Here is a 24,543-nt window from a genome sequence, read left to right as displayed (position 1 = left end):
AAATGAATAGAAATCAAGAGATTGAAGACACCAGGTCCACCAACCCCTTTCTAAAGGGAAAATCCCTTTAGAAAGGGAAAAGACCTTAAAATCCTGGTCAGAAGCATCAGAGCTGTGAAGTCTTGCCTATAAGGGGGGGAACGGGGAGGGGATGGTGCAGATCATTCACTGGGGTGGGAGGGTTTTTCTTTTTCTTTTTGTTGATTAATTGCTAGTATTGGGATGTGTATGCGAGAGTGTGTGTGTGGATGTGAATGTGTGTCTGTGTGAGAGCGTGTATGTGGGTCAAGGAGGAGACAGACAAGCGTAAATATGTACAGCATATGAAATGTTTTTGCTTTGTTCTAACTGTTGTAATACATTTTCTCCCCTGTTTTTTGCGTTTGTTCTTTTCAAATGTATAGTGGACATCAGTGGCGTCAATTCAGTGGAAGCTAAGGTACGGCAAGGTTACGAGTCACAGAACTTAACTAGAGTATCAATCAACACGTCCAGCAAATACTCATCACAGAAGTCTGCTATGTAGCTTATCTGTGTGGTCAAGAAAATTGGAAGTTTTTCAAATGCAGTCTCGCTCACTGCAGAAATATTTTTCTTATTTCTAGTTAAAATGTCTCATTTTTAGTCAAAAAATCTCATTACACTTAAAACAAGAGTCATTACCAGAAAAATAACTTATTTGACCATTTTCACCTGTTTCAAGTAAATTTTCACTTAAAATAAGTACAAAAATCTGCCAGTGAGACAAGATTTATCTTCTCATTACAAGCATAAAAATCTTGTTCCACTGGCAGATTTTTTTACTTATTTTAAGTGAAAATCTACTTGAATCAGGTGAAAATGGTTGTTTTTGAGTCTTGTCTTAAGTGTAATGAGATTTTTTTTTACTAAAAATTAGACATTTTAATTAGAAATAAGACAAATATTCTTGTTAAGATTTTGAGTTTTTGCAGTGTATAATAACTAGTGAAATCGATCATGTTGTTCTGATTTGCATTTATAGTTATTCTATATTAAGTAATAGAATAATCAATACAAAGAGACACAGAGTAATTCCATAAATGTTTTTGAAAAAACAAAGATTTACATTTAACCCTTGAAGCCGAGGTGTGGGTACCTTGCCATACCCAATTGACGCCCCTGGTGGACATGCTGCTACAACAAAATGTATAGAGCTGTGCCTGTGACTGTCTGCCCTTTTTTTTTTTTAAGTTGGCATAAAATTATTTAAAAAAAATTGTTAACAAAATAAAAAAGAAAGGGAAAATGATCCCTCGTGCTTTAGTTCACACCCACCAGAGCGTGATCCTTAGGCAAAAGCGCACGCACTGTAACCTGCTTTCTTTCTCACCGCTTTCCTGCAGAATGGACTTTGGTATTCAACTCTTGAAAACGCGACTTTGACATTTTACTAACTATTGGGAGTGAGCTTCCCTCGTGACTGAGACCTGAACGAAAAAGTTGGAAGGAAGAAGGAAGACCCCTCACTAGAAGGAGCAATCACGTATTGCGCAGAATCTCTGCTCACTTGCGAGTAATCTACAGCAGAGACTGTGCGTCTCCATCTCTCAGCGCGCTGGATGTTGGTGCGTGCTTTTGGGTACAGGGGGTGGGGGGGGACCAAAGTTGCGCAAAGAGCCCGCTTCATGCCCAATAGAGCTGACTGTTTGTCTCCAGTACAGGACTACCAACAATGTCAGCGATACGGAGGAAATTCGGCGAGGACTATAAGATGGTGAACACCAACCGGAGCGTGACTTTTTCCGGGCCGGTGAAGAAAAAGAGACAGCGCTTCGTGGAGAAGAACGGCCGCTGCAACGTGCAGCACGGAAACCTGGGAGGAGAGACCAGCAGGTACATCTCCGACCTGTTCACCACGCTGGTGGACCTCAAGTGGAGGTGGAACCTGCTCATCTTCATCCTCACCTACACGGTGGCGTGGCTGGTCATGGCATCCATGTGGTGGGTGATCGCCTACATCAGGGGGGACCTGAGCCACGGCGGACACGCCGCGTCCTACACGCCGTGCGTGGCCAACGTGTACAACTTCCCCTCCGCTTTCCTCTTCTTCATCGAGACCGAGGCCACCATCGGCTACGGGTACCGCTACATCACGGAGAAGTGCCCCGAGGGCATCATCCTGTTCCTGTTCCAGTCGCTGCTGGGCTCCATCGTGGACGCCTTCCTCATCGGTTGCATGTTTATTAAGATGTCGCAGCCGAAGAAGCGCGCGGAGACGCTCATGTTCAGCCAGGACGCGGTGGTTTCTCAGCGGGACGGGACGCTGTGCCTCATGTTCCGGGTGGGGAACCTGCGGAACAGCCACATGGTTTCAGCCCAGATCAGGTGCAAACTCATTAAGGTAAGGTTCTGCAGCAGGTAGCGCAATAAGGACGTGCGTAACGGACGTGCGTAATTTCAACTCTTGGGATCATCAAAACGGAGACTACACTGGAAAAAAATTAATCCAAGCGCATGTAAATATAACATATTTAAATCTGTGATATTAACAGTTAAAATGAAGTTTGTTGCTTTACATGGATACATCTAGTTTTGAACTTAATCTGCATTTGTTCAAAAAACAAGACACTGTGCATTTTTTTCCTTAACAAGCAGTATTTATGTAATGCAGGCAATCTTTTCATTTACACACAAACAACAAGCAATGATCTTGTTGTATTTACTTTTCCTTTAACAATTTTTATCTATTTTATCGATTGACCAACGTTTAGATGAATCATGCTTTATTTGTTTAAGTAGAACAACCACAGTAAAAAATATCTTGCTTGATCTACTTTAAAAAAATTAAGGCAACTTTTTCGCATGATATTTTTATGTAGATCAAGAAAGACTAGTCTTTGTATAAACGACTTAATTTTTAGTATGTACAAAATTCATTTGCAAGTAAAGTCAATTTAATTTTTTTTCTTTCTATTTTTTTCCTTTTTTTCTTCTTTTTTTCTCCTTTTTTCCTTTCTCTCTTTTTTTCTTTTTTTCCTTTTTTCTTTTTTCCCCCTTTTTTCTTTTTTCCTTTTTTTCCTTCTTTTTTCCTTTTATTTTCTTTTTTTCTTCTTTTTTCATTTTGTTTCTCTTTTTTCTTCTTTTTTTTCTTTTTAAAGTCAACTTAATTTTGATAAATAAAGTAAACTTAACACAATTAAGTTGACTACTTGCAAAATGTATTATTCACATACTTAAGAAGTTTATACAAAGACTAGTCTTTCTTGATTTACATAATAATCTCATGCAAAAAGTTGACTTATTTTTTTTAAGTAGATCAAGCACAATATTTGTATCAGTGTAATTACATGCCATTTAGCACAATTTCTAGAGTGTTCATTATGGTCTAAGAGAGAAATCATTATATTTGTGTTCATCTGCAGAATTATTCCCTGGGTGGTTAAAGTCACATCATTTGACATGTTTTAATGGATCACCATTTTAAATGTACCCCCCTGAAGATCTATTTTGAAGCATTGTGCTTCTGCTTTTGTTCCTTATTCCTCAGCTGCTGAGTGTGCTCCCTGATAGTCAGGGTCACCACCCCCATAAAAGAAAAAAAAGTCAGCAGAATAGCTGTCATAGGGCAGTATATCTGAGTTCAGCCTCCGACTCAAGTGTCCACACGTGAGATGAATGGCTCCCCAGGGGACAGTTGAAACTATGCTTATTGATTAAAAGATCAATAAGAGACAATTTCTACACTTACTGGGCCACAATGATTGCCATTCCCGAGGCCAGTCTTTCCTAAAAGTAAAAAGGCTACAAATCTGAAGCTCTGAGAGTTGAAGGTGATAAAGCTTTTGCTGCAGTGGTGTCAGTGCTGAAAAAAGCCAGAGGATGAAAGCAGAGCTGGGGCAGCTGCCAGTGGCTATGATAAAAGAGAGGAGGAAAGCACGTGTCAAACAACTTCCAAAGTGAAATGGAGTAAAACTTCAGTGCAAAACACCATTTTTCCATCTTCCACCTCCACTAGGGAAATGTGTATCTCAGTTCCTCACAGCAATATATTTTGCTCTGCTTGTGCAGAATTACCAGTGCTGAAAAAGCAACGTCCATGCACAGATATGTAACACTCCATGAACTTTGCACAAGCTCGGCCTCATTTCCCTGCGGCTTCCCGGCTCAGATTTTAGCAGATTTCTAAAAGGCATCATCCCTTTGAGAACGTTAGTTGTGTGTTTACCACCTCTATAGTGTAATGATCTCAAATTAAGTGACAGGTCACTTTGTGAATCTCGAGGGAGATCTGCACTAAGAGCTCACACCTCACGCTTCAGATCTTATCCAGGCCTTTGGCATATTTTAAAGGAATGATTTCTAGTCAGTGTCTGTCGGGTTCCCCTTCATGTGAAAGAAGAAGAAAAGAAGGGAATCCTTTAGAGAAATAAAAGTCACTCAGCCCATTAAAAGCCATGATTAATTAACTTACTATGAGTAGTGTTTCATTTTTCTCTGGCATGGCTTTTATTTCATTTCATTATCACTTTTTCTTTAATGAAGAACAGGAATGAAAAATAGGGTGTCTCGATTACGCTTAATCAACAAATCATCCGACCGGGCTAACTGTGAAAGATTGAGCATCGCCATTGTGAACTTTTTCTCCTTCCACAGAGAACAGAACTTAGATTCACGTACTTCCTCACTCAATGACAGCATTTTAGAAATAGAATTAACTCATGTGGCATTATCCGTACGTATTTAATATTGGCCTTTTAGTTTTTCCAAGAAAAGGTTTGAGCTGATAAGGCAGAACAAAGCACAGCATTTACCGTAGCATTGTTGTAGATTAAACACGCATCAATAGAGATCCTGCAGTCTTGCCTTTATCTCTCAGGTGTGATGAAAATGTGTGATGAAAAAGAAAACAGAAAAAGGAGTTGTTAAAGGTCCTTTGTCCTTGGCCTTTGTTCAGTGAACAGATAATCAGATAACTGTGATGAACGTTATCTGGGATTTATGCCTGTAAATAATGATTAATGTTAATTAAGATCTCTATAAATGAAAACTAATAAAGTGTAGTCTGATGGTCAGACAGATATAGGGTGTTAATAAATCACTAAAAAGTATATTCACTTCCAAACTGTATATTCTCCGTTCACTTTTATCTCTCATTTTCATGTATCTTCTTGAAAAGTGATTTAATATATCAAAATGTTGTTTTTCTTTGGACTCCAGATGAAACGTGCAGTTCAAAGCGGTGTGCATAACAGCGTAGCGATGCTGCGCTGATGTTTGAGCTCTCACAGCTACGTCATTGTGCTGTCGGGTTGTGAATTGACTTCACACCACCACATAGTAGCACACAAGCGCTACTGGAAACAATGCTGGGGCTCGTGTCCAGGTGACGAGCAGTTCAAGGTCGCTGCTGGATTGGCAAGCTTGCAAACCTGAGTGGAGAAATGAGGCATGCCGCAGTAAATCCTAATGATGGAGCTATGTAAACGCTCAGAAACAAGGCAGCAGCAATCAGTTACTGGGATGTTCAGCGGCAGGCATGGGCTGTAAATTCTTATTGGTCTTGGATACTCCGCATTCTGGCAGAAAGTAAAGCTGAGCATAAAAAATAATTGGGAACTTAAACAAGGATATTAAGACAGAGGATAATTTGGAGCACTATTTAAACTCTATTACTGTTGATCACAGTGACAGAAAAGTATTAAATATTCTCTCATACAGAACTTGTGTCTGTTTGCTATCTGCGTTACACTTCGACTACATTTGTTTTATTATTATTCATTTATCATAAGTTCCCAAAAGGCTTGGAGACCATTGATAGTTATTGATTTATCACTTCCAGTGTCCATATACACAATTATTCTGTTAGCCCTTTCCCCCCAGAATGAATATATACAGTTTTCATACATAAAGCAAGTGAATTAAAGGAGCATGAGGCAGGATTGAGGCAGGATTTATGAAAAAAATTTGTATACGTTTTAAGTTTTCTAGTAATAATGTCAGATGAAGCGTTCCAAACCAAAAAGAATGAGCCCTCTAGTGTTTCTCTCTGTTGCCTTGAACAGGCTGTGTGCTGCAAAATGTGCTACAATTCGGGCCCAAATTTCCCGCGCTGTCCTGTGGATGTGACGTCACATGACGCTGCATGCACGTTCTCCCCGTTCTCCCGTGCCGGCTTCACTGTTGGCTGCAGTACCCCCGACGGCCGTCGTGGTGAAGGGTGGCGCTAGAGAGCCTCATTTCTTAAAAGGAGCCTCATGCTCCTTTAAAAACGAAAATTAAATTTAAAGAACCCTTACTATGGTCACTTCCAAGGGCACTTTTTTAACTTGTGTACAAAAGGACTATTGTTTGACAACAAAGGATTTTTCCTCAAGATAGCGCAACACTGTCTCTTTAAGACCCTCCTCCCAACTCTGATTGGTCAACAGCTGTTATTGATGTATTATTAGTTTTGATGAATCTTACAGTTTTGGCACAAGGCAGGTAATGTGAAACCTCCCTTTATGTATTGCCTTTAGACACAAATTAAATTTATTTGCCAGTTTGGCGCAGGAGAGAGAAAATTGGACCGTTCAGACAGACTTTAAAACTCTATTGAAATAACATTAACCACTATTCAGACTATTAAACTGAATATTTCAGAGCCTGAATTTATGCTCAATGTGTGAAATGGGCAGACCAGTTATGGCATATACAGTTATTCATGAGGGGGCAGAGACAAACAACATCCAGTCCCAAACAACAGAGAAACAGTAGTTAATGACTAACGGTGTGCTGGCAGGGCCACTAATCTTCCTCTGCTGCAGGAAGGAGTTCCCTGACTTCACATTGGCTGAGTTTCCTTTAAATTACTGCACCATTTATTTTTCATCTGAATATTAAAAGTTACATATGGTTGCAACATGCCAAAACTTCTGCTTTGTTACTGTTCACCACACTTTAAATGATTAATGTGTATCGTACTGAGGCGTCTCCTGGGTCATGAGCCGTGTCTGCTTTTCAATTTTGCACACACATTCGGGCACACCCCCTCAGCACTATAGGCATGTTTCCACTATAGTGGATAGTTCAAGGTATTTTACAAGGTCAGATCATTGACGCATGGCTCCATTACCAGAAACGGTTCCTGCAAAAGGAAATGGCAAATGGCTTTCAGGAACCTTTATGGGGCAAAAACACATTCCTGCAGTAGGGGAGATACTCAGGTCGGTCCATGGGAAGTGGGAGCATGTCGGCTAAGCAGGAGTTTTTAAATTATGTTCAGCACTCTCATGTGAACATAAACCACGTAAACACAACTGGATCCCTTTGGACCAGAAACAATTTGCTGGGAGTACATTTGATAAAGGTGGAGATTACATGACAAAAACAATAGAGTCAGTTCAGGTGGCGTATTACACCAATATAAAGGTCTAGCGGGGGGGTTTCTTTTAATCTCAATCGCTAGCACCACACAGTATGTTAAAAACAAAATCAAACAAAAGCATAAATAGCATCCTGTGTTTACTTGTTTTTCTTAAAATCAAAATCCGACAGCACTCACTTGAAGTACAAAACTTTAATATATGGTTAAATCACTGCACAGCAGCAGAAAATCGGACGCGTTTCAGCTTACAGCCGTCCTCAGCGAAGCTGAAACGCGTCCGATTTTCTGCTGCTGTGCAGTGATTTAACCATATATTCAAGTTTTGTACTTCAAGTGAGTGCTGTCGGATTTTGATTTTTTGATATGTTTTTTGGACTGGCACCCGGTGACACACTTTTGCTCTTTTTGAGTGAGCACGCCAAGTCTGCCGATTACTACATGTTTTTTTTCTCTTTCTTCTTTTGCTGCATTCTTTGTTTTTGCCTCCTTTTACTCTGCTGCCTTTGCTGACTGCAAACAATGCACATGACCGTCACCTTGTGGCCAGTGGTGTTATTTGTTCAGTCTACGGTTCTTACAGTGTAATGGAGACACGCTGGCTTAAGGGATGATAAATGCAGATGTATCTGAAGAAATAATGGCGATAGGAAGCAACTGAAGGAAAAAAAGACAACAGAGACGTATTTTAGACATTTCAGGAGCAGAAAAAAATAGTTAGTCCCTTTCCTGTAGAATTTGCAATTTTTTCAGATGTTGTATAAACACAAAACGCTGTGTCACACACACACTGAAGAGAAAACCCCATTGAGCATTATGGGATCTTAGCAGCTTTCAGTGTTACTCAGCTGATCTGTCCTTGAGCTTTTCATTTAGACTTGATTCAACCCGTTCCCCTATACTGTAGAGGTGAAGTTACCTTTTCAGCCCAAGTAGGAGTCTCTGCAGGATGAAAGGGGGATTCCCTGAGTTAAAACACCATACTATATGTAATGCTAACTGAATACTATTCTATACTTTTTTTATACAATTTTATCATGGCAGTACCAATGCGTGTTGAAGAAACTGACTCTGTACACCACTGGATAGGCAACCAGTTGGACTAACGGAGCCGATGACAGTCATCCTCTTGATTGTTCTGAGCAAAGACTCAAGACACTAAGGGCCAGTCCCAATCCCCCCCCTACCCCTACTTTTCAGTCCTACCCCTAAATTTTGCGCGTTCCTGTGAGGGTAGTGGTGTCCCAATTCCTCTTTGCATCTAGGGCTAGTGGACATAACGAGGGCTAGTGGACATAACGAGGGCTAGTGGACATAACGAGGGCTAGTGTGTATGAATCTAGCCCTTCAGAACGAGGGATTTCAGATGCTGATTCACTGACCGAGGGCCAGAGAAAATTTCCCAGAATGCTTTACGTCATCATTTGCAGACTGAATCAAACAAAAAAACATGGCGGACATTTCTCATTTTTTAGTGAATAAAATCAATATTTTGAGTTAGTTTCTGCATAAAAATGCGTTTTGATTACATTTCTAGCGATAAATATATATTTTACTTTCATAATATTCACTCAGTGAATGTACATAATCACTCGCTTGCTCGTTGTTGCGTTGTATCTTCAGATCTCGCCAGAATAAAGGCTGATTTATGGTTCCGCGTTACACCAACGTAGAGCCTACGGCGTAGGTTACGCGGCGATTTGACGCGGAACCATAAATCAGGCTGAACGTCCCACCGCGCCTGTCACCTGTAAACCTGCTTGTTACGAGAGTTTCTCCACATGGTGCGGCTTGAATGGCCTAGATCAGTGATTCCCAACCTGTGGGCCGCGGCCCCCTGGTGGGCCGCGAAGGTATTGCAAGTGGGCCGCCAAATCATTTCCAAAAAAGTATGATTTTTGTGGGGGGGAATATAATTATATAAAAATATACAGAATAATGTTTTAAATGTTAAAACTCAGTTATGTTTAAAATTATATTAAAAATGATTAAATATTATTTTCATTATTTTGTTTTGTTTTCCTTCAAGTATTAGATATGTGACAAGCAAATGAGCGATAGGAACTTTTGTTGTTATCGGTCGGACCACTTTGCAGCGGGACTGCATTGCACTTGACTTATTTACGTTTGATGCTGATACCTTTCAATAAAAAAGTGCTCTGAGAACGCATTATATGGCCTTTGTATTTATTGGGTCGGAGGTGGGCCGCGAACATTTTTGAGACATAAAAGTGTGCCCTGAGTTGGAAAAGGTTGGGAACCACTGGCCTAGATATTGTAGATTGATAATAGTATTTTAAAAAATGGTACGTTTCCTTATGTATTTGCGTGTTTTTGCCCACCTTCTATGTGAAGCAGTGACGTACCAAATGGTGTCCCAATCCCTAGGGAAGATTACAAAGCCCTACCCCTTGTGGCTTCATTTTGAGGGTGAAGTGGTAGTGAGTGAGGGCTAGTGGTAGTGAGTGAGGGCTAGTGGTAGTGAGTAGAGGGAACATTGGGATTGGCCCTATGAGTCATCACATAACACCCGACCCTGCCCTGTTGCCATTGGTTTGGTACGCTTTGTACCGTTGGAAATAGGTTTGAATGGGAGGAGCATCACACCTGTTTCATGAGAGAGAACCTTCCCGTTGTGAATGTGTATTTCAGCAAGGCTATGCCCTCTAGTTGCAAAGACATCTATTTGTTAGAATCTTTCTCTTTGGAATACTATTACGGTAGATTGTGATCCAATTCAACCTCCAAAGACGTTTTGGAGAACCCTTATCTGCTTCATAACAGAAGACAGAAGTTTGTCTTTTGAGTGTAAATTGCATACAACTAGATACCATTTTTCATTACAATTAGATTAAAATTTGGTGCCTACACATAACAAATGTAATTATAAGCAGAAACACTATTCCCTGCCAAGGCTGCACATTCTATATCCATAATGCATGAGAACTTAAAAAGATAAAAGACTTTGAATTTCCATTAATATTAATGTAACATCCATTAATAAATCAGTAGAATACAGAGGTGCATTGACCCCTGCAGAATTGGTGAAATAAAAGGATGTTTGCAGCTGGTTTTCCATAGAGCTAACACATTAATCCAAGTTAAAAAAAGAGAAAAATCCTTCAGACAAAGGGGAACAAAGTGGGAAGCAGCAGCAACGTGGTAAATGGGACTAAACTAAAGTACAAAAGAGGGTGACAGCTGGGTGGTGCTCGTCAGTGTCAACAGAAGCTTGTCTCAGTAGGTTAGCCCACAGCAGGACATAATTGATAAGGGCTAGCAGCAGACAGACAGAGAGACTGGCAGACATGACAGCATGACTCTGAACATCTGCCACTGCCAAACTCTGAAGGACAAGAACAACAACAGGAAGAAACAAAAGACAAGAAGCGACAGAAACAAGTGAATTAGCTCTAATATTGCTGTTGAAAGATTGAGAATGGCAGCTCAAATGTGAAGCCTCTATTCTTGATTTACTGCTCAAAGCCGAGCCAAACAAATACTTCACTTCAATTAATGACTGTGAGCGACGCAAGGACAAATTTGCAAGAATGTGCTTCTCTTGAACTTTTATTTTCAACACACACACAATATGATATATATGTATGTATGTATGTATGTATATATATATATATATATATATATATATATATATATGTGTATGTGTATATGTGTATACACACAATATGATATATATATATATATATATATATATATATATATATATATATGTGTATGTGTATATGTGTATACACACAATATGATATATATATATATATATATATATATATATATATATATGGTTTTCTGAATTTTTTATATATATATATATATATATTCTAATTTTCTGAGACAGTCCTGTACACATATAAATACATGCACATGCACGAATACGCACGCAAACACTCAATGTCACACAAAAGGAGGAAGTGAGTCAGCGGGGATGGGGCTGCTTTCACTCAAGCCGACTCTCAGGTGGCTCGGTAAATTAAGCACTCCCTTCATATCAAGACCTCTTCCAAAGGCCATTAATTTCCCCCTGTGGCACGGACGGTGTAGCAGCAGTAAGAGCACGCACGAGGCCTCCAATGACCAGTTCTGTTAAAAGCATTCATTGTATATTCGTCTTACTCTGGCAGACCGCTGAGCTATATACCCTTAAACCCCTTAAAGGGGACCTATTATGACCTACACGTTTTCTCTTGCTTTAACATATATAAAGTGGTCTCCCCTCAGCCTGCCAACTCAGAGAAGGAGGAAAGCAACCAAATTCTGCAGTGTCTGTACAGCCGCCCGGATGATCCTCCAGTGTGATGTGGATTTACGAGCCAATAAGATTCTGCTCCCGTCGTTACGTAACGACAGGAGCGATTTACATAGTTTGGCCTCCGATGGGTGAAACCACGCCCACAACTAACTCCGCCGGCCGGAGTTTCCACCATTTTTTCGTAGCGGTGTATCGCTTCATTCACGCAGCCAATCAGCACAGAGCCTCATTATCATAGCCCCGCCCACTCAGAATCCTGCATAGATAATGAGGTTAGAGAATTGGGAGATAAAGACATGGTTTAGAGGCTGAATTTCTAATTTATTTAGCAAAAACAATCAAAAGCTCGTTTTTAAGACATTCAAGGTCTGTTTAAAATAGGTATTAGATGCCATAATAGGGTAGGTGGCTCAGTTGGTAGAGCGTTCGCCCATGAACCTGAAGGTCAGTGGTTCGAACCCTAGTTCCGCCTGTGTCCACCAAAGTGTCCTTGGGCAAGACACTGAATCCCCTGGTTGCTCCCGGTTGTCAGGCCAGCGCCGTTGTGTATGGCAGCTCCGCCGACAACCAGTGTGTGAATGTGTGCGTGTGTGGGTGAATGTTTGCAGTGTGAAGCGCTTTGGGGCTGTAGGAGTACAGCTGGAAAGCGCTATATACCGTATTTTCGCGACCATAAGGCGCACATTTTTTTTTTTTTTAAATGTGCCGGGCGCCTTAAGAAACGGTGCGCCGTGTCTATTACCTGAATTACGGTAATGTAAGGCCATGAGAACGGTAAAGGGAGAAGGGGGCGGGTGAAGCCCCTGTGAGTTGCGATGTGAATGAGACCATCCACTGAGCTGATTAATGCGAAACAGATGATGAAAACTTTTAAGGATTTGCTTGATGTGTAAAGTGAAATAAAATACAACCAAACTAAGTTTTGCTCCGCTCTATTTAAATAAGCACACTTCTGCAGCGCGCGTGTGTTTTGCATGTCGGAACCGTCCACATTCCCCGGTTAAAGCCGCGGTGATGGGCGCTGCTGCAGCCGACTTCCTGGTTCCCCAAACGGTCCGATGACCTGGTTCCTGACCGCTTTACGAGCAGAGATTTCTGGGGTATGTCTCAGGTCGGATCAGCTTCACACTCCGAGATTTGCAGCCAAATCTGTCGGTTACAAACCCGGTACTGGACCCCGACGTGCGGTGTGTGTGTATTCGGGGCGCGACACACACACAGATTCTCATTTATGTGGCGCTTGGCTGGCGCAGCTGATGGACAGAAACCTATGGTGATTTTTAAAAGAAAAACTTTGCATAAGACGTTTCCAGCCGGAGTCATTATAATGGCGAATGGAAAGGGGTGGCTGGATGATGATCAAGAAGCTGAGACAGGTCTGGAAATTCGGACTGGCACAGCTGAATCAGCGGAGCGGAGCTCCTGTCGGATACAAACCCCGGTACCGGCTCCCCGACAGCGCGTGTGTGAGCGGGTCCAGCGTGAGGGTCCCGGGACGCGGGACCCGGGACAGCCGCGGGACCAGCGCGGGGGGGAGCGGACCGGGACCCGGGACCCGGGACCCGGGACCCGGTCCAGCGCGAGGGAGCAAACGGGGAGCGGACCCGGTCCAGCGTGGGGGGGGGCGGACCGGGACCCGGGACCGCCACGGTCCGGGATCCGCAGCACAACGGGGTATGAAAAGTGTATTTAGTCTTGTGCTGGCCTGCCACGCTGATGGACAGAAACTGCTGGCTATGGTGATTTTTAAAAGAAAAGCGTTGCCTAAACAGACTTTTCCAGCCAGAGTGAAATGAAAAGGGCTGGTGGCTGAGGAGATGATCAGTGGCTGAGACAGGTTTATGTGCGGCGCCCCGGTGGTTTCTTTTAATTCTTTAATGCAGGAACAGAATATGAACCTTTGAAGGGTTTGATTGATGTGAAAAGTGATATAAAATATCAAACTAAGTTTTGCTTCCGCTCTATTTTTAGCGCGTGTGTGTTTTGCGGTGCGCGTGTGTGCAGCTCCGTCTCCGTAGACGGCGCCTTTTGGGTCGGTGCGCCGTATGTGTGTTTTAAAACCAAAAATGACACACAAAACTGAGGGTGCGCCTTTCCACACAGTGCGCCATATGGTCGTGAAAATACGGTAAGTGTAAGCCATTTACCATAGTAGGTCCCCTTTAAATCAGAACATCTTAAAGAAGACTTCCTTAGAAGTTGGTTTCCAATCTTATTGATTTGCTATTAGTAACCAATGGCTTTTTTAATCATTCACGTAGGATTTAATTTCGAAGGACTTGGGAATAAAATGAATTAATAGACAAATATGAATGTGTTTTGATTCAAATAGTTTGATAGGATTGATTATCTGAAATCAGTTTCACTGCCACCATCATTTTTACTTTCTTTCCATGTTTAACATACACAGGTGAAGACTGTTAGTCCTCCAGGTCATGGTAACTCTCTACGGCTTCACTCAAAACAAGTGAACTACATTTTCTTTGGTTCTTGTGGACATTTGACCCTGGACCCAGAAGGCATTATCAGTTGTGCGAGTCAGGCAACTGATGATGAAGCGGATAGGCCACCGCCCCCATAAGCATATCAGAAATGACACCACCCACGACTCTTTATGTCAAACCATTCAAAAGTTATTGTAGAAAATCGGAAAAGTATCAGATATCGACCAATCAGAAGAAGGGGCGGGGCTAATTCAGGCCAATGAAGGTCAAGGACTCAATACAAAGTCCGATGACACCACCCACGACTCTCTATGTCAAACTATTCAAAAGTTCAAGTTCAAAAGTATTTTAGGGGGCGCTGTTGAGCCGTTAGGCCGCGCCCATTAATGCAAACCATGAAATATCAAATTTATCACCAGGCCTGGCTTGCATGCAAAATTTGGTGACTTTTGGGGAACTATCAAATATGGACCAATCAGATGAAGGGGGGGCGCGCTTTTTGGCGTCTAGTGTTGCCACGGTAACGCTTTTGAAAGAGAAAAGTAATGCACGTCGTTGCAGGATGGAGACGCACATTTTGATGTATAACACACCTGGGTGCACGTTACGGTTCAGGCCGTATTAACTGTCGAAGGAATGGCATAAATTGCTCCAAAATTACACGATTAATTCAAAATGGCCGACTTCCTGTTCGGTTTCGGCCATGGCGCCAAGAGACTTTTCTTTAAGTTGCGACATGATATAGGTGTGTAGCGATTTTCGTGCATGTACGTCTAACCGTATTGTGGGGCTTGAGGCACAAAGTTTTCTAGGGGGCGCTGTTGAGCCATTTTGCCACGCCCATTAATGCAAACCATTAAATATCAAATTTATCACCAGACCTGGCTTGCGTGTAAAATCTGGTGACTTTTGAGGCACGTTTAGGGGGGGAAAAAAGCCCTCCTTTCATCAGGCCCTCCTTTCGTCAGAAGAAAGAAAGAAAGAAAGAAAGAAAGAAAGAAAGAAAGAAAGAAAGAAAGAAAGAAAGAAAGAAAGAAAGAAAGAAAGAAAGAAAGAAAGAAAGAAAGAAAGAAAATTCCTACAGATACAATAGGGTCTTCGCACTGTAAGTGCTCGGGCCCTAAAAAAAGGCAAGAAAAAGAGCCATTGCAACATGCATATAAAGAACACCTTTGATTGTTTTTGCTAATATATTTGCCTAAATCATGAGACTGATAATCATTCATGATAAGTCTACAGCCAAGTATTTAAAGTCATAAAGTCATAAAGTCATGATACATGAAGCCCAACCTCGAGGAGTGCAAACAGATCTATGCATTTAACAGCTCAGCAGCAGCCAAATACCTCACATTAGTTTGATTTAAATACCTAAACTCTGGAATGGGTCATGCATGAGATTACATGAGCTTTGGTAGCAAGGACAGAAAGTGCAGTGTGTACTTCTCAAGGGCTAATAGAGACTACAAACACTTGAATTAAGTCCATCATTTCACAACTTTTATTTATTCTCTTTTGGCATGCATACTTTGTCAAGTAAAGCATCCTCTGGTCTAGTCTTGATCTCTGAGTTTCTGATTTAACTTTAGTGGACACGTAACATAGGCTGCCCGTCTACATATTATGGGAGCAAACAACACTGAATCACCGTGACGGATGACACTTTCCTTGGTGAAGGCGAGCCAGGGATCTGTGGGCACAGACGTCTTCCTGCGAAATGTCACACCCTTCTGTCCTCAGCATCACTGTGAATACAAATGACAGCCTGTTTGCCATCTGTGGACCAAGTGGCTTCTGACTAGAAGAGTCAGCAAGATGACTAAAGTTAATATGGGCTTCAGGGAGAAGCACTTGAATTGAGTCATGGCAGAATATAATTTGGCATGAAATGTGCCAAAACAATCTGTCAATCTAGTTCTTCTTTTCCCCCTATTTGTGCATCCAAACCCTTCAGTGGTTATCAAGTATTCCATCAAATGAAATGTCAGATTATTGGGGATGGTAGCTATTTCTATCACTTTACTGTGCTAAAAGAGTACAAGATCAAAATAAATATGTTTGTGAGCCAAGAAATGTCTCTGCTCTTCCTCTAGAAATGGATGATGGAAGCAGTCGTCAGCAGTGTCTCCACATTTATGATTGTCAAACTGGCTATTAAGCAATAAGAAAACACCCTTCTCCACCTCATCTATGCCCCAAATTACAGAAGGAATTAAACTTTTCATAGGTAGTTCATGCAGACATACACACTTTTCCACTTACAGTCCACTCAAGCTGAAAAATACAGGTAGCTGTCAGGGTCCGCCGTCCGCAGAAGTGGTGTCTGGCCAATATAATTTGTCTGACTGGCAAAGTGGCCTCACAGACCAAACAGAAGTCATCCATATTGTTATAAAACCTTTACCCACGTGGATGAAGGTATTTGCATTTTCTGCATGAGACTGCAAAGAGTGAAATATTGAAGTTCCTCCTTTCACTATGTTCTTCAGTCTTTCTCATGAGGTCCATCTGAGCGGCATCCTTTTCTTTATGCCCGTAGATCTTCATAAACCACAATAGTGATTGTACCATTAATGGAAAAGCTTGACATTTATGGCATAAATGAGGACATTGGTAAATGAGAATATTAGTACTATATTGCAACAATTTCGTGTATGATAAATATTGAGCTTGAGCTGGGACATGATGGCCATAGATGTGATTGAAGGCTTTCTGTTGTTTGCCTGAGGAACTAAATCTGGCTTTATACCAGGTTTATGTAATGTTTTTATTTCAGCTACCGAGCCATCAGACTGTAGCAGACACACTGGCTCAGAGGTGCATGACCGCTGCTTCAGCCGCATTGCAGCTGCGAACCCAGAGTCTTAGCGTGCTGCCCGTTTTTCACACGAGATAAACACCAGGGAATTGGTGCTCAGAAAAAAAAATAGACATCTAAAACTCTCTCCTCCAGCTCCCCTGTACAGAATTTACCACAAATGCTGAGGAGTGCGAGTCCTCTCTACGTAATTCGAACACACCCTTTGGTCCCCCTTCCTAAAAGAAGGAGTCACCATCTCATTGTGTCAATCCAGAGGGGGTTGCCCCCAATGTCCATGAAATATTGCAGGGGCATGTCATCCAAGGCAGACCCACCTCTGGAGCCTTGATGAGTCCGCCCCGGTAACCCAGCATGGAACTTTTTCACCACTTCAGTGGTTATGGGCAAGCCCATTCCAGAGTCCACAGACTCGGCATCCTCTGTGGAAGACCTGTTGATGTGATTGAGACACTTGAAGATTTTCTTCCACTGTTGGACAATATATCCCAAGTAGAGGTCAACAGCACATCATACTTACTATATTTGACAGGGGTGTCAAACTCAAACCTGGTGCCCCTGCTTTAATAGTCCCTGCTGTGTCATCAAAGCTGGGCAGACACTGTGCGATATTTTAAATCGTTTGATTCAGCACCATCTCAAACTGCACTACTAGATCGCTGAGTTCAAAAGTTGGCATCCCACGATTTATGGTCTCACACTGTACGACCCGATGCTCTGAGACCCGTCTGCTCACACTATACGTTCATAATCCTCACGTTGGACTTCTGTTACTGGAACTGCAACGTCAAAAAGAAGTGGAAGAGGAGGAACCCCGAAGTGGGAGACACCAAAGATGCTCAGCAAAAACAAACACGCTGCCTTAAGCCTGAATTATGGTTCCGCGTTAAATCGACGCTGTACCCTACGCCGTAGGCTCTGCGTTGGTGTAATGTGGAAACATAAATCAGCCTTTAGCAATTTGTGCCATTCTGTGTGGCGATAAATGAAAAAAGATTAGACAACGTCGTGATTGGACAAGGAATTGGCTGGGCAGACGTGGGAAATGCGGTCTTTTTTTTTCTTCTATTAAAACATGATTTGTGTCAGGGTTTGACATTCCCCCCAGCCTTTCAGTTTCTGTTTTGCCCCGCCTGTGTCCAATCTGCCCTGATTGTCTGCACCTGTGTCTCGTCGTGTCTCGTTATCCCCTGTGTATATCTGGTCTTGTCATTCCCTTGTTCCCGGTCGGTCCGTACTGTTTTGTCCTCCATGTTTCCTGTCACGTTTTGCTCCAGTCTTTTTTGATCCCTGTTTTGATCCTGCCAAGCAGCGCTTTGTTTTTGCCTTTTCTGGAATAAATCCTTGGTTTTTGCAACTCCTGCCTCCTGCTCTCCTGCGTTTGGGTCCACACCATACATCAGTCTTGACAGAACGGATCGACCTAAAATGGACCCAGTGGGAGAGTGGATTTCCCTCTGGATTTCCCTATGGAAAAATAGGAGGTAGAACGAGGAGCAGGAGTCCCCCTTCTGGGCGTCTGGCTTGGGGTGGGCCCCTGAGCATCCAGGCTCTGGAGCGACGGCGTCGGCGCCAGCCCCAGCTAGCCGCTGTTCCGGCGGTGGTCTTGGGCGCGTCGTCAGTGGTGGTCCCGAACGCATCAGCCCCTGCTCCGGTGATGGTCCCAGACCCCCAGCGCCACGGACCCGGACTCCCCCGCAGCCAGCGCCGCGGACCCGGGCTCCCCCGCAGCCAGCGCCACGGACCCGGGTACGCCCGCAGCCAGTGCCCCGGACCCGGGTTCCCCCGCGGCCAGCGCCACGGACCCGGGCTCCCCCGCAGCCAGCGCCACGGACTCGGGCTCCCCCGCAGCCAGCACCCCGGACCGGGGCACCCCCGCGGCTAGCGCCACGGACCGGGGCACCCCCGCAGCGAGCGCCCCGGACCCAGGCACCCCCGCAGCCAGCGCCACGGACCCGGGCACCCCCGCAGCGAGCGCCCCGGACCCGGGCACCCCCGCAGCCAGCGCCACGGACCCGGGCACCCCCGCAGCCAGCGCCACGGACCCGGGTACTCCCTCAGCCAGCTCCTCGTATCCTGGGCTCCCCGTCAAGTCCAGGTTCCCCGTCAAGTCCAGGTTCCCCGTCAAGTCCAGGTCCCCCGTCAAGTCAAGTTCCCCTGCCAAGCCCCACGCCAAGTCGTCCAGGTCCCACGCCAAGACCCAGGCCTAGGCCTCGGGGTTGTCCCCCGGAACTGTCTTGCCGGTCTGCCCAGTCACGAGGTCGGCCCCCGGAACGTTGGCCGTGTGTTGGCCTGGGTCGTAGCTGCTTCAACTGTGCGATTCCTTCACGAGGAGCAACCGGGATTTCAAACACGTTTGATTTTCTTGCGAGCACACGATTTGTGACCGGGAGCTCGTCGTGAGGTGTTAATCCCTCGTCGTGAGGTGTTAATCTCTCGTCGTGAGGTGTTAATCTCTCGTCGTGAGGTGTTAATCTCTCGTCGTTACCCCACGTATACTGCACGAGGCACGACCAACGATTGGGTCGAAATCCGGCCCGATCCAAAAAATAGTTGCACGAGTGGAAAATCAGTTCAAAACGAGCCAACAATCGCACAGTGTCTGCCCGGTTTTACAGACTTGTGCAGACCTTGAAGGCCTGATGTCATGATAACGACCATTCATGTGAATCAGGTGTGTTGATGCAAGGAAACAATTAAAACATGCAGGACAGCGGACCTGGAGGACTGGACTGAGCCACCAGACAGCTCGCCGGTTGAGTTTTCTTGGAGTCAATTGAAATTAACGTTGCATGACCTAACCAAACTCCTCCCACACTGAGTCGTTTTTGGCAAAAACTTGTAAACCTATATTGGGGTATAGAAAACCAAGATAGTGTGGTATAATTAGGCCTGTGTTGAAAGAAATCAATTTTCCGATTCTAAATCGATTCTCATATTAATTCCTAAAAATGTTTCGATTTTTTTTTTTCATCATTACATTAGAACCGATAAATCTGTATCAACTGTAGATTGTACAAAATAAAACGGGCAGCAGCAGTGCACATGCAAGTGGATACCAACTTGTTTGAAGCTGGTGTAAGAAATAGTGTAACTTAAATACATAATAAAACTAAGTTAGCTGCATACTTTTCTGTGTTGTCTTTGGTTTATACAAAATAGGGTTATGGTGTCACCATACTTGACCACAATTGCGACATCTATATATATATATATATATATATATATATATATATATATATATATATATATATATATATATAGTATATAGTTACACTAAATCCTACCCAATTATTCCTACCAATTAAGCCAACTAAACCAAATCACACACACATATAAATCCCCCTCGAGCCATTTCCCCTTCCCTCCTAGAACCGGTAAATAGTGCACAAAACCCCGGGGAACAATTTTCTCCGTGCACCCTGAGGGGAGGAACCAGGCAGAGGTGAGCGCCTGCAGGAGAGCCTTTCCAAGTTACATGAAAATACTCACAGATAGCTAAAAATCTATGTCATATAAAATTTTAATTGAATTATCTTTATTTAAAAAAAGAAGTTAAAATGTGAATGTGACTCAGTCCTGTCCCAATGACTTGTTTCCAGTCTCGCCAGACCCCAGAGGGAGAGTTCCTGCCCTTGGATCAGTGTGAGCTGGACGTGGGTTTCGGCACCGGAGCGGACCAGCTTTTCTTGGTGTCGCCTCTGACCATCTGCCATGAGATCAACACCAAGAGCCCATTCTTTGATCTGTCACAGCGCTCACTCACCAGCGAGCAGTTTGAGATCGTTGTCATCCTGGAGGGCATCGTGGAGACCACAGGTGAGGGCAGACTTTTCTTTCAGAATTTCTCTCCTCTCATAATACGTTTGAATAAGAGCTTCTGTCCCTAAGCATTTGTGCCATAATCCTTTAGCCAGTGGCATACAGCCCTTTTCAGTGATAAAAAATAAAATGTTGAATGCAATGTTTAATTTTATGATCTTTAATTATTGAAGAGCACAAGCTTTCATCCATTATGTGTCTTTCCCTTTCCCTGAAGGAATTTATTGCTGTTCATTTAGCCTATTTTTATTCAGCAGTCACTTTTCAGTTGTCCTCATTTCTTCTTTTCTAGTTTACTTTTGAAAAGGTGCATATTTTCCATTGTTGTGCAAGTTCATACTTCTCATGAACTAGTTCAAAGTTCAGTTCACATAGTTTAAAAATGAATAGTTCACGTTCATAGTTCACCATTTTCATTTTGAACTAGTTCAAATTCAGTTCATTTCAATATTTTTAGGTGAGAAGTAAAACTGTGCACTGTATAGCAGTGGTCTCCAACCCCGGTCCTTAGGACCCTGTCCTGCATGTTTTAGAAAATTTCGATATTTCTTCTCAGAACCCTGATAAAAATGACTGTCATTAACAGACTTGTGCAGACCTGGATGACAAGCTGATGACGACCATTAATTAGAATCAGGTGTGATGATACAAGGAAACATCTAAAACATGCAGGACAGGGGTCCTGAGGACCAGGGTTGGAGACCCTGCTGTAAACAATCATGTATCGTTCTAGAGGCTGTAAATCTCCAACAATGTAGTCCATTACCTTCCATCTACCTGTTGCTGGGAAATCAGACCCCTGAAGGAGCAGCAGTGACTGGGGTCGTCTGGGCCTGTTGGGTCTTCTTGGTCTTTCTGGGAACTTTTTTGATTGTTAAGGACTTGCAGATATTTTCTCTCACTGGACGGATGTTTTAGCTCCACATGACGTTTACAATGTGAAGTTGACGAGGCAAATGCTCGGACTTGTTTTCTCAGGTGGATATAATTTGCACAGAAAGGTTAGATTTCTAACGTCGGACTCTTTGGGAGACGATGTGTAAAATTCCCGCAGATAATGATAAGCGGATCATCATCTGACGGCTCGCTGACGCTGCGTCTGCAACGTCTCTCTTCACCTGTCAAGGCTGATTTATGGTTCCGCGTTACACCAACGCAGAGCCTACGCCGTACGGTGCACGTCGCCGCGTAACCTACGGCATAGGCTCTGCGTTGGTGTAACGCAGAACCATAATTCAGGCTTCATTCGTAAAGACTGCCCCGGGCTCGTTGAGTATTTTACATGTGCGCGCCGCCCGCTGGTGAAATGAGAAGTATTATTCCGTAATAATTGGACCTAAACAGTGAAGCTGAAACTCACATAATCTGAACAGTTCTTTATTTGCAAATATGTTGCGTTCAGTTCAACGTTCTCACAGAAATGAATGTGTTCAATGAATGCGTTCATTTGAACTCGTTCATGCACAACACTGATATTTTCTCTCTTTTGCAGGCATGACGTGCCAGGCGAGGACATCTTACACCGAGGACGAAGTCTTGTGGGGTCATCGCTTCCTCCCCGTCATGTCCCTGGAAGAGGGCTTCTTCAGAGTGGACTACTCCCAGTTTCACAACACCTTCGAGGTCCCCACGCCTCCCTACAGCGTCAAAGAGCAGGAGGAGAAGGGTTCCCTGACGTCACCCAACGCCCTACCTGTCGCCCCTAACCCCAACTCGCCGCTGCTGGGTAACGGGGGCCGCGGGGGCCGCAGGGAAAGGCTCCTGTCGGCCGACAACGCGGACCACGCGGAGGACCAGGCCTCCAGGCTGCCCAGCAAACTCCAGCGCATGAGCTCCACCAAAGAGGAGCTCCTGTGGAGGGGGATGAAGACGGGAGCACCGTTGCCCGGAGGTAAAGCCTCCAGCACAGGAGACCTGCCACTTAGCATCCAGAAGTTGAATGCTAATGCTAAGGCAGCGCAGCAGGAGGAGCAGGTTCAGCTGTTGTCATTCGATGGTGGCGCTGAGGAGATGAAGAAACACAGACTATCAACAGTCATTTGCTCCCCCGCCACAACTAACCCAACAGCAGTTCAGATCTCTTTTGCAGGGAGTCGGCCAGAGGACAACCTGCCAGCAAAACTGCGCAGAATGAATGCAGACCGCTGAACTGTTTCTTTAAACTAACACTAAAACTGAATCAAGCTTGATGGGCATTGCATATAAATAAAGACTACTGTAAAATAATATTTTATTCTACCCTTTCTGCAATTTTTGCCAATAATAGAAGGACAAACACTCAAAAGCCATCCATCCGCTCATACTGTGAGTCCGTTTTGATAGCTCGTGGCCCCCACTGACTGTAAACACTTTATTGCTGTGCTTGTTTATTTTGTTTCAGCTCTCAGAAATACAGAGAGGCTTCATTACTGTCACAACTAATGTACTTTTTTTTTTTCTCAACTGAACAAGCACCAAATTGGCAAATGAGCTGCCTTGACCATTTGCCAGACTTTTCTCCCCTGAACAGCAGTTATCTTTGGCAACAATGAAGCAAGAAGCAACAAGAAGAGGATTGTGGGGTTTTGAGACAGAAAAAAAGATGTGAGTTTAATATTTTGAGTGAAAGTCAATCCCTTGACCTGTGATGGCGGGTTCTCTGTGGCTCTCTCTATGGAAGAGTGTTAGGGCCAGGCAGGAGAAAAATAAAAATAATGTTTTACAGGAGGAAGATTTTTTTCATTATGCACTTCAAGAAAAAAGTTGAAATGTTGAGAATAAAGTTGAAATGTTGAGAAAAAAGGCGAAATTTCACATGCTTTAGTGTTGACTACTTGAATTATGTTGGGTTGGTAACAAAAATGCTCAGAATACAAGAATTGGCTTTACGATATTGATATGAAACACATATCACACATATGCAGTTGCATAACTTCAGAAACGTGCCCTTAACATTACACTCCAAGGATGTAAGTGAGTTAGTTAGTTACGGCTGCTGCTGCAGAGCTGTCAGTCTCTGCTAACTGGATTGGATGGGCCAGAGACATTTCCACTTTATTCACCAAATTGTATTTCAACTTTATTCTCGAAATTGCAACTTTTTTTTCAACATTTCGACTTTTTTCTCGAAATTGTATTTCAACATTAATCTCGACATTGCAACTTTTTTTTCGACATTTCGACTTTTTTCTCGAAGTGCACAATAAAAAAAAATCTTCCCCTCTCAAATATGTTTTCTCCTGCATGGCCCTGATACTCTTCCGTACTACTCTCTCTCCCTGGCTAAGTGTGGATGGCTAGTGGTTTTTTTGATGCAGCTTGTTAAATAAGTTCAGTTCTTTTTGATAAGTCTGCCTTTCTGTTCTTCTAGACGGGCTTCTTAAACAGCTTAAGGACTTAAGGAATTACACTGGCACTACTTTGATGTCTTATAAAAACGGGAGCGATCAGACGGATAAGGAAAAAATGGTCTTCATTTTGGCCGGAATGATAAGTCCTACCTTTTTGGTAACATGGAGGTAACTCAGGTGAAGCAGCAGTTTTATTTTTGGACAACACTCACTGTGTATGTACAATCACTGTACGTAGTGCACTGTGGTGGAGCGTAATCATGAACATGTGCCATTTGAAACAGAGGCATGGAACGAAAATTGGCATAATTAGGTGTCTAACATACCAACATGTCCCGTGGCACTGTGTAAAATAGGCATGTTATTTATGGCACATTATCTGATTTGGACATTTAACATGCCTTTTTATGCCCTTAAAATGACACTGAGAGTGCTATCCATTCTTGGTACTAGAAATGCAACAAATGATGTGTGCTTAAAAACAAACAACATGACTAAGCATATTCTTTACACACTATTTTGTAAGAACAAGCTGAACACAC

At 43.2% G+C, this 24,543-nt stretch overlaps 1 protein-coding gene across 1 annotated transcript; it reads left to right on the top strand.

Moving 5' to 3' along the window:
• Positions 1-1,693: 1,693 nt before the first annotated feature.
• LOC133418837 (G protein-activated inward rectifier potassium channel 1-like) lies at positions 1,694-23,246 on the top strand. The gene is made up of 3 exons (XM_061707703.1): positions 1,694-2,362; positions 20,453-20,669; positions 22,165-23,246. Exons 1-3 carry the CDS (start codon positions 1,694-1,696, stop codon positions 22,818-22,820), a joined length of 1,542 nt encoding a protein of 513 aa, XP_061563687.1. The 3' UTR covers positions 22,821-23,246.
• The last annotated feature ends 1,297 nt before the right edge of the window (positions 23,247-24,543 follow it).

The sequence above is a fragment of the Cololabis saira genome, chromosome 19 (assembly GCF_033807715.1).
Source record: "Cololabis saira isolate AMF1-May2022 chromosome 19, fColSai1.1, whole genome shotgun sequence".
Taxonomy (NCBI): domain Eukaryota; kingdom Metazoa; phylum Chordata; class Actinopteri; order Beloniformes; family Belonidae; genus Cololabis; species Cololabis saira.
The sequence above is the reverse complement of the archived record's forward strand: the minus strand, read 5'-3'. Positions and strand labels throughout refer to the sequence as shown.

Coding starts and splice junctions, on each gene's coding strand:
- LOC133418837 (XM_061707703.1), top strand. CDS start 1,694: ATGTCAGCGATACGGAGGAAATTCGGCGAGGACTATAAGATGGTGAAC. Junction 2,363..20,452: donor TCAGGTGCAAACTCATTAAG/GTAAGGTTCTGC, acceptor ACTTGTTTCCAG/TCTCGCCAGACCCCAGAGGG. Junction 20,670..22,164: donor GGGCATCGTGGAGACCACAG/GTGAGGGCAGAC, acceptor TCTCTTTTGCAG/GCATGACGTGCCAGGCGAGG.